We start from the raw sequence: 10,940 nt of genomic DNA, 5'->3' as shown, positions 1-10,940 counted from the left end.
ATTAAAGAACACCCTATCACCCATATTGTCTTAAATTTCAAAAGATTTACCCACCTGTTTACTAAGCCATGCTAGCTTTGAATGGGCTATATCGGCATTGCCACACAGCTTAGTAAACGGGGAGGGGGGGGGAAGGGGTTAATTTTGCTGATTTTAGACAATTATGTGTAGTGAGATCCAGATGAATTGGGTCAGTCTATGCTACCATCATATTTGCAGGAATGTGCATTCAAATTAATGACCATGTTTTGTACCATTTCGGGTTGGCAAAACAAATTAAGCCTTTTGTACAGTGAATTATAGTAGTCAAGTCAACTTACCATCCGGTTAGTAGTGCCGGTCTATCTAAAAAGGTCCTGACAGTGCAAATGTAAGCTACAAAGCTAGATCTAACTACTGTTCATATCTGGATCACCAAATCTGAACTGGGACACAATATTGGGGCAATATCAAGAATTAAGATATCCACATTGCCTTAGATTTCAAAGGATCTAATTTTAGGCAATTCTAACCAATTAAACTTGGTGAAACCCCAACGAATTGGGTCTGCCAAAAAAAAAAAAAAAAAGTCTGATACCTGATGCCGAGTGATTGTACCATCCTCTCTAATCCACTTTATCTTGATATTGAGGTTTCCATGCAGAACCTCTCAATAAAAACTTAATCTTCCTGAATGTTTCCCCATCTAGCAACCTCCTCCAGCAGCTGCCAGAGGGATTTCACTCGCTATTATCTCTACACAATCTTCCTTGTGAGTGTACTCAAACTTGCAGTGCACTTCAATAAGTATTGCTGTAACTAAAATAAAATAAGACTTGTAATAATTATATTGAGAAGTCTGAGCTACAGGCACTGGTAGATAAAGAGGTATTGCTAAAATTATTCCCTTAAAATCTCATATGTAGCATAAATTGTGCTATAAAGGCTGCTTTTAGTGTACTTGGCAATAAAATGTTCCACAACTACAATAAAAGTATTTTACTTTACCATTTCTTTCCATTTAAATCAAATTAACAAGAAAAATGAAGGTTATACAGAATGTTTCACATGGTTTTTTTACTTGGAAAAATCAGTTTTACAAAATACCATTTCCCATCTATGAAATGTCCCTACAAAGGACTTAAAGTAGTCTTGTTTCAGATGTCTGTACAGCAAGATATTTCACAGTTTTACTAATGTATTGTAGAAATGGGTTTGAATGAACAGCCGTCTAGATGCAAAATCTTCAACAATGGGGATGCAAGACTGTCTTTAAAATACTAAAGCAATTCAAATCATGAAATTTACTTTTTTTTTTTTTAGTTTCACGATATTTTTAAAAATATTCCAAGCATGACACAGGTCTTCATTACAGCTAGTTTACAACTACCTGCATGTAATAGCTTTAAAAAGAAAGACAATGAACTTAAGCCATATTCTTCAAAAGATAATATGACCTGCTGCATATGACTCTCAAGGATACTACTGCAAGTAAAACATATAGAAAGGTGCTGAGAGTATTGTATATAGAATTAAAGTAACAAATTTCATATTAAAGGAATTTATACATTACATTCCATTTTCAAGTGCTCCCTATAGAGGCCAGCAGGAAAACACTACTAATTTTAACTGAGGATGTCTCCTTACAAAACTGAGGCAATATAACCGGCCTTATATATTCCCTTCAGGGAAAAATCTGAATCTTAAAATGAAAAGTTTCATAACGTAGGTGACCGTTATTTTCTCTGCTGTAGTCTTGAAGCCTTGAATTTTGATATCCTTTTTGTACTTTCTTCTGAGACTTCAGAAAACACTTCTTCTGATTTCCGCTCAGGAATTGTAGGTAGCACAGGATGACCAATGTTCAAATGTGGTGCCGAGGGAGAGAAAGGCACCTTTTCTACAACTGTACCAGAGAAAGCCTACAAGATAAATGGAAAAACTCAAAATGAGCCAATAAAAAAAATGGAAATTTTGCAGCTATGCCCAGAAGGTTACTGTCACTTATTAGTCATATTAAGATCATTATTTCTGTTAATCAAAAATATAAAATATCTTCAAATAAATATTATTTTCATGCATATGTAACTACATTGCCATTAACCTTAAAATACAGCTTATTCATAGAAATCTGAATACGAGAGACAATTGAAAATGCTACTTGATCATAGAAGCGCTCTAATAATGCTCCTTCATTGACATATTAATTTTAAAAATATACTCCTTAACTAGGACAGCTTATGTGACATTTAAATATCACACAATAAAAACCAAATGCATCACATAGCATCTTAAAAGGATAGTTTTATATGGAATGCAGGGGAGTATTGGAAATATATATACCCAAATCTACGCACCTTTTGATTTTCTGAAGTTCAACCTTCAGCTGTCCACTCACTTACCTCATTTCATTTATTTTAGGGCTGTATAATTAACACGTTAATGCAGTTAACACGCTAAATGCTTAACTAGCGTTAACAATTTTAACACAGTTAATGCATTCCTCTGTCTCTCCATCTCCCGAATCCAGCTTTGCCCTGTCTTGTCTCCCTGTCCTCTCTCCCTCCCACTGGCTTACTCATTTTAGATGGTCTGGAGCTTGTGCGCTGATCTCCTGCTTCTCTCTTCACCATGGCTGTAGCGGCAGCAAGCAAAAGACAGGCACAGGGACATTCCCCCATGTGTGCTACTGCTGGTTCTGTTTCTGGGCCCGGCAGAGCCAGGGGTAGCACATGAAGGGGAACTTCCCTGCGACCATCTTTTGCTTGTTGCTGCTACAGGTACGGTGAAAGAGAAGCAAGGGATTGGCGAAAGAGCTCCAGACCATCTAAAATGAGTAAGCCACTCGGAGTGGGAGAGGACAGGGAGACAAGATGGGGCAAAGCTGGATACGGGAGGTGGGGGAAGAGACAAGGCAACTCAGGATATGGTGAATGAAGGAAGTCAGTGCGAAGCAGGATGATATGGGGATGAGGTGAGACGGGGCAGTGCACAGTATGGGGGAGTGAAGAGAGACAGAGCAGTGCACAGTATGGGGGAGTGAAGAGAGACAGAGCACTGCACACTATGGGGAAGGGAAAATATGGGGCAATGCAGGATATAAGGGAGACAAGGCAATAATAGATGGTTGGGGGTGGGGAGAGAGAGGAGAGGCAGTGATGGTTTTGTTTTTTGGAAGTGGTGGTGGGGAAAGGAGGAGAGACGGAGTGATGGTGATGGTGTATGCGAGGGAAGAGATGGGTGATACTGAACAGTCGGGGGAGAGAGACAGGTGATGCTGGATGGTGAGAGGAAAGAGAGAGAGATGGGTCGATGGTGGAGAGGGAGGAGAAATGCTGCATAGCAAGGGAAGAGAGGAATAGATGTGGAAAGAGAAAGAAAGAAAGAAAGAAAGAAAGAAAGAAAGAAGAAAGAAAGAAAGAAAGAAAGAAAGAAAGAAAGAAAGAAAGAAAGAAAGAAAGAAAGAAAGAAAGAAAGAAAATAAATAAATAAATTATGGACATGAACAGAAGGTACAAAGGAAGAGATGGGAAATGCATATAGATGGCAGGGAAAGGAAGAGAAGAGAGAAGGAAGGATTTGCAGCACATGGATGAAGGGAAAGGGAAGAGTTGGAAACTAGATAGACATGAGAAGGATGCAGAAAAATGGAAGAAAGATGGATACAGGGCAGGGAGTGAAGAAAGGAGGAGAGAAAAGATATAGTGAATGGACAGGAGGTCTTGGAAACAGAGTTCAGAGCACAGAGACAGGAAAGCAGAACCAGAGAACAAGATGATTAGAAAAATAAAATCACCAGACCACAAAGGTAAGAAAAATGATTTTATTTTCAGTTTAGTAATTGAAACGTCAGTTCTGACAATTTACTTCTTGCTGTCTATATTTTGTACTGAACAGGAGGAAATATGAGTGGGGATGTTTTACACGATTAATCACGCAATCAAAACTTTTAATCACGATTAATCGTGCGATTGAACCTTTTAATTGATGAACAGCACTAATTTATTTTGATTCCTTACTTGCATCAATTCAAAATACTTGAGGTAGGTTACAAATCAGAAATTTACATAAATGTCTTAAAAACAAGTAATATTATATAAATTACATATGAATTATAATACCATGTAAAACAATAGATTTAGCAAAGCCTTTGAAACGGTCCTGCACAGGCGACTGATAAATAAACTGAGTGCTCTCAGTAGGCGACCTAAAGTGACTGACTGGGTTGAAAACTGGTTAAGTGGAAGGAGACAGAGGGTAGTAGTAAATGGAGCTTGCTCTGAGGAAAGGGATGTTACCAGCGGTGTACCGTAGGGGTCGGTCCTCAGGCCAGCTCTTTTTAACATCTTTGTAAGTGATGGGCTGTCTGGTAAGGTTTTTCTCTTTGCGGATGATACCGAAATCTGTAATACGGTGGACACCCTGGAGGGTGTGGATGGCATTAGGAAAGATCTAGTAAAGATTTTGGAATGGCCGTGCACTTGGGTTACAAGAATCCAAGGGAACAGTACAGTATAGGGGGCAAAGTGCTTCTTTGTACGAAAGAAAAGCAAGACTTGGGGGTGATTGTGTCTGATGACCTCAACGTAACCAAACTGGTAGAAAAGGTGATGGACAAAGCCAGAAGGATGCTTGGGTGCATAAGGAGAGGGATGACCAGCAGGAAAAAGGAGGTCATAGTTCCCTTATATAAATCTCTGTTGAGATCTCATTTGGAGTATTGTGTGCAATTCTGGAGACTGCACCTATGGAAAGATAACAAAAGGATGGAGTCGGTCCAGAGGGTGGCTACAAAACTGGTAAGAAGTCTCTGTCATAATAAGTATAGGGTCAGGCTTATGAACCTCAACATGTATGGAAGAGAGGGGATATGATAGAGACATTTAAATACCTCAGTGGCATTAATGTACAGGAGGTGAGCCTTTTTTGAATGAAGAAAAACTCTGAAATGAGAGGGCATAAGCTAAAGTTAAGAGGAAATAGGCTTAGGAGGAATCTAAGGAAATACTCTTTCATGGAGAGGGTAGTGGATATGTGGAATGGCCTCCAGGTGGAGGTCGTGGAGAAGAGGACTTTGCCAGAATTTAAGAAAGCGTGGGACAGGCACATGGGATCCCTTAGGAAAAGTTAGTGGTTGCTGAGGAAACGCAGACTGGATGGGCCTTTTGGCCCTTATCTGCCATCATTTTTCCTATTAGAACAGAACTAAATAACAGCATAATAAACAAAAAACACATCTACACATGATTATGACTAACAAATTAGCTAAAATAAAACAGCATTTTCACAAAACTGAGTTAGCCTGACCTCAATTTAGAAGAAAAAAAATTTCAAATTTAATATGCATTAATCTCTCTCTCTTATGAAAGCCATTGAAATAATGAGGCTTCACAATTTTTTGGAATTTCATGAAACATCATAATTTTCTTTTTTAATGTGTTTTTATTGACTTTTCATAAAGGATAACACCAACGAAATAGCAACACAGTAGAAGACTATAATACAAGAGCCCTGAGTCACAAAAATTAAACCCAATTAACCCCTTACCCCCTCTCCCACCCCAAAGAAAAACAAAACACCTCAGGCCAGATGTCCATGCCGAGTAGAGATGCCAGACATTAATGAAGTAGATAGTTGGCCTGTTCTCAAAGCTGTTAATTGGGTCATTTGATGAATATAATCCATCTTGCACAAGACTGTAGTCAATTGAGGAGTTGATGGTAACATCACAATTCTGGATTTCGAGCCCTAAAATCTGGTGTGAATATGTATCTTGCTTTATAACTAATCCTGAATATACTTATTTCAGGAAGATGTTACAAACGTTTTTTAAGAATTTTCTCGCTACTTCAGACTGAGGTTTTGGATATGTGTTTTTATTTTTATTCATCAAGAGGTTGTTTTGATTTATTATTCTTATTGTAAACTGCTTTGAACTTTTGGTGTTAGCGGTATATAAACTGTATATAACATAAAGCTCTATTTCTTGTAATCTGTAATCAAACTTCTGTCAGGGGGGAATTTAGTTTAATTTATTCATGAATTGCTATACCGCCTTTTATAAATACATAGTTATAGCAAGGTGGTTTGTAATCAAAGCAAAATTCAGACAAGGGGAGTTGTCCACTTGTGTGCCTCACTCAATCATGATCGTCGATGAAAAAGACAATGCTGCTCACCTATAACAGATTTGTTTTCCATAGACAGCAGGACTGATCAGGCATACAAATGGATGATGTCATTCGATAGCACCAGATCAGAACTGCTCTCACAGAGCTCAGAATTTTAGTGCATAGTTCTAAGCATGTGCAGCCCTTCCTGCACACATCTGCTTCCTCAGCTATTCAGTTCCGAAGCTCAAAGGTTCAGGCAACTTTTAGACAGGTGGGAGGGATTGGGTGCTTTTTTCATCGATAAGTAGGATTGAGTCAGGCACACAAGTGAATGACTCCCAAATATAGGGTTGCTCTGTACTGAACTGCCTTAGTCTTTGGAGCAGCCTGTACATGAGTTGATACTTGACAAGGACAAATTGGATAGCACTGCTTAACTGAAGGCATTATCTTGTGCTGAAGTTAGATCTAAATAATAATGGGCAATGATAGTATATGGAGAGGACTGGGTAACTGCCTGGCAGTGTTCAATGAAGTATATTTCAAAATCTGATGTGATATGATCTCAGAGTTGAGAGGAATAATCTGCTTGCTCATAGCAGATCTATATACAAGAGGTGAGCCAGCTTGCTAAGTTAACCTTCTTGATGATACAGTTCTTTCCTAGTACAACGTTTCCAAGTAGCAGACATGAGCCTGTTTTATAATCTAGAGAATGAAGGGCCTTCCCTTGAGCATTTATATGAAGCTTCAGAAAGAAGGTTGAAAGCACTTTCTTCATTCAGATGAAAAGGTGTGACAACCTTAGGTAAAATCTTGGGATGTGTCTGGATAACTTTGTTAGGATGGAACAGAGTATATGGTTCATATTTTACCAGCACTTGAAGTTCACTAACTCTGCTAGATGAAATGATAGTTACTAGGAAGAGTACTTTCCAAGTTAGGAATTTGAGAGATGCTCCTCCTAAAGGTTCAAAAGGAGACTTCATGAGTGAAGTGAGAAGTAAAATTAGATTCCAAGTTACAGGTGGCTTCTCTAAAGGATATTTTACATGAAAGTAGGCTTTCCATGAAAACATGTGACCAGCTGCAATTGTGAACCTGGACGGTCATCTATCGGAGCATGATATGCTGACAGTGCACCGAGATCTACTGTGATAAAAGAGGTTTATAGCCCAAGACAATATAAATGATATAGGTATTCTAGAAATATCACAGGAGGCCACTTAGTAGGGTCTTCATTGTTACCAGAGTACCAGATTGAAAATCTGTTCACGTGAACATATATCCTTGCCTAGTGGAAGGCACACCAGGATGCCCTGGAGGGGATATGGAACACAAGGTTAGAAGTTAAAGTCTGCTCAATTTTCAAGCTCTGAGGGCTAGAGATTTGAGGTGTGAATGAAGAAGTCAGCCCTTGTGTTGAGTAATCAGTGCTAGGAGCTGAAGCAGCTTGCAAGGAGGTAGAACTGCCAGGTTCTAGAGGAGAGAGAACCAGTTCTGTTGTGGTCAGTAGTGGGTCGTGAGAACTATTGTGCTTTGCTCGTTTGTGCTCTGAATCTGAAAAGGATAAAAAGGAAACAACGAGATCCAAACAGGTGCCCTCTGTGCAGGAGTAACATCAGAGCAGTATAACAGCTCTTAGTTCATGCCAGAAAAGAAACATCATATGCATCCTTGAAATATCCCATCCCAAAGTCTGTAAATATTTTCTGAAGAAAATGAAAATGCTCATGGAACTGAAAAGATGCGGATAAAGAGGACCCATCTGCTACTATAATCAATAGCAGTGTATTAAGAGTAGGGTGCTGTGCAGAATATTGCTCATTGGGAGGACTGTCTGAGCTGAACAGGTCTTTTACAGTACTGGGCAGCTCCCTAGAAAAGGTACTGGCACTGCACTGATGTTTCTGCACAGAAAATGAATCCAAGTACCTCTTTTTATTGATAGCAGAATCTGCACTAGTCTGCTGGAGTTGATGCAAGCAACCTCTGCTGAGGTATCTGCAGCCACATATAAGCCTGAATACCTCAAGGGCCTCTGCTATCTGGATGATTGGGTCACTGTGCCAAGAGGTTGAAGGATGCTCTATAGAAGATTCTCAACTGGTCTGCACAGGAGCAGCCTCTTAGCAAGAATCTTCTAGTATCAACTTCTTTTTGGCATTCAGATGCTCTTTGGGATGATTTAGACAACCTCATCATGGTCTCATTGACATTTCAGCATAATGCTTACAGTACTTTTGGTTCAGGTCCAAGCCACAATAGGCATTTAGTATGAGCTTTGATGTTCTGGATTTTTCTGCCCCATTTCGAACATGGACAAAATCCTGACTTAGGCAATATAGTCTTCTTTCTTTTACAAAAAAACAAAACAAAAAAACCCCACTGAAGTAAACACAACAAAAGCAGCAACAAACATCATCATGGAAGCTTTGTTTCACATTGATTTGGCTGAGAGGAAAGAAACACCACTGAAGAGACTGTTGTGAGCGAGCACATACACAAAACTTTATGTTAAAGTTCTGAGCTCTGGGAGAGATGTCAAATCATGTGTCTAACTCAATTCTGTTTGTGGACGGAAAACAAATGATACATTACATTAGATCTAAGGCACATGACAAGAGGTCCAGGACATAAAATGTGGTGCTACAGAGAAATTAGAAGGATGGAGAGAGAGAAGAGGGTCACATAAGTACATAAGTATTGCCATACTGGGACAGACCAAAGGTCCATCACGCCCAGCATCCTGTTTCCAACAGTGGCCAATCCAGGTCATAAATACCTGGCAAGATCCCAAAAAAGTACAAAACATTTTATACTGCTTATCCCAGAAATAGTGAATTTTCCCCAAGTGCAATTTAATAATGATCCACGGACGTTTCCTTTAGGAAGCCGTCCAAACCTTTTTAAAACTCTACTAAAAAGGGCCTGGATGGCTTCCTAAAGGAAACGTTTATAGATCATTATTAAACTGACTTGGGAAAATCCACTGTTTATTTCTGGGATAAGCATCATAAAATGTATTGAGCTTTTCTGGGATCTTGCCAAGTATTTGTGACCTGGATTGGCCACTATTGGAAACAGGATACTGGGCTTGATGGATCTCTAGTCTTTCCCAGTGTGGCAATACTTATCTAAGGTTTTTTGTTTTTTTTAAACCAGAGAAGTGGGAAGGAGGTTAAGTAAAGAGTCAGGATTTTTCATACTTTACAGGAATTGAGACAAAAGGACAATTAAAAAAACCCCAAAAAACGCCAAAACCCCAGCTTTTTTTTTGGCATGTCAAAACCTTACCTCAAATGTTCCTGATAAGGGTGAAAGTTTTTTGGGAGAATGTTCTTCTTCTTCCAGGATACTCTCACCAGTGTCACTGCAAATGGCCTCTTCACAGCTATGACTCCTCAGAATTGACCGTCTGTCTTCGAAGTCTGCAGTGCTGCTCTCACTGGTGTCACTGCAAACACTATTTTCTCGACTCCGAGACTTCAAAATTGATTTACGAGGGACATATTCCCCATTCACAACATCAACAAAGACTCTACAGAAATAAACCGGGGATTTAATAGATTAATAAGGAGAGGGGTAATACATTTCAAAACATTTTATCTGTATAAATCAGGTGACTGAAAATTGCTCAGCCTCAATGTGGATAAAAGTTCATTTGTTACTCCACAACATTTGTACTTTCAGTCACATTGAAAATAGAAGCTCTTGAGCAGTAGGCATGTAAGTTTCAATTAAAATTTGTGTACAGTTTTCAGCAAAAATCTACCAACACGGAGAAATGTGCACTATGTACCTCAACAAGTTCCAATGTAAAAGTATGCAAATTCTTTCATTTTGACAACTCATGCAAAGCATGCAAGAAGTAAGCAGCCTTTGTCAAAATATATAGTTTGAAAACTCCCCTCAACCTATATTACAAATTTACAATTATATTTCATAGTGGAAATAAACAACGCACACTTATTCCACGTTTATGTGTATGCTTATAAGTATATATCTATATCATATACTATGGGGCTCATTTTCAAAGCACTTAGACTTACAAAGTTCCATATATTACCATGGAACTTTGTAAGTCCAAATGCTTTGAAAATACTCCTCTATGTAATGTTGCATGTCTAAGTGCTTTGAAAATATGCCTCTATCTATCTATCTCTATATACACACACGCACATAATTTACATTTTTTGACCTAAAAGTTTCTGTTTGCTCTTTTGGGCTTCCAGCAATTAGGGACTAGTCTCTGTTGGCTACAGCACCACTGGATTTCCTTATGCTATGAGTTTATCTTACTGTGCAGAATGGATGGACCAGGCAGGTTTTTATCTGTTATCATCTACTATGTTACATTGGAGCTCATTTTCAAAGCACTTAGACTTACAAAGTTCCAGAGGTCACTATGACTACCTGTATTTTTTCCTTCATTTTATATCCTCCCTATTTCAGCCCAGTCATTGCAGGCACAGCTCTCAGCAAAGGGTCATACACCTCAACTGCCTCCAGAAACTGGACAAGCATTGAAAGGGCCTTTTCCCACATCTATGGCTTTCCAACGCCAGCCAGCTGAGGAGCGAAGTATTGTACCAGACTCGGAACCCAGGTCTTTCACATGGCAGTGCACAGCACACAGCACTCTTACTGGGCTATTGGAACAGCCCCCTTACAAAGGGGTCTTTAAACCAGTGGTTCTTAAACCTGTTCCTGATATATGAAGAAGACAAATTTGCATGCCTGTTACCTCCATTATATTCAAATCTCTCTCTCTTTTTTTTTACAGATACATAATATACATTTTTTGAAGTCTTAAAGCAACAAAAAAAAAAAGGAAAATAAAGTTGC

General features: G+C 38.9%; 1 protein-coding gene across 4 annotated transcripts in view; it reads right to left on the bottom strand.

The window, feature by feature from the left end:
- Positions 1-1,039: 1,039 nt before the first annotated feature.
- Positions 1,040-10,940, bottom strand: part of URI1 (URI1 prefoldin like chaperone) — a 211,737-nt gene continuing 201,836 nt past the window's right edge. For all 4 annotated transcript variants that reach the window (XM_030204398.1, XM_030204400.1, XM_030204397.1 and 1 more), the window contains 2 exons: positions 9,390-9,633; positions 1,040-1,901 (listed from right to left, as the gene is read on the bottom strand). In XM_030204398.1, coding sequence (XP_030060258.1) covers positions 1,716-1,901; positions 9,390-9,633 — 430 coding nt within the window. In that variant the 3' untranslated portion in view covers positions 1,040-1,715. The remainder of the gene's footprint in view (positions 1,902-9,389; positions 9,634-10,940) is intronic.

Source organism: Microcaecilia unicolor, chromosome 5 (assembly GCF_901765095.1).
Source record: "Microcaecilia unicolor chromosome 5, aMicUni1.1, whole genome shotgun sequence".
NCBI lineage: Eukaryota > Metazoa > Chordata > Amphibia > Gymnophiona > Siphonopidae > Microcaecilia > Microcaecilia unicolor.
Note: the sequence above shows the minus strand (reverse complement) of the source record. Positions and strands in the feature narration are given on the sequence as shown.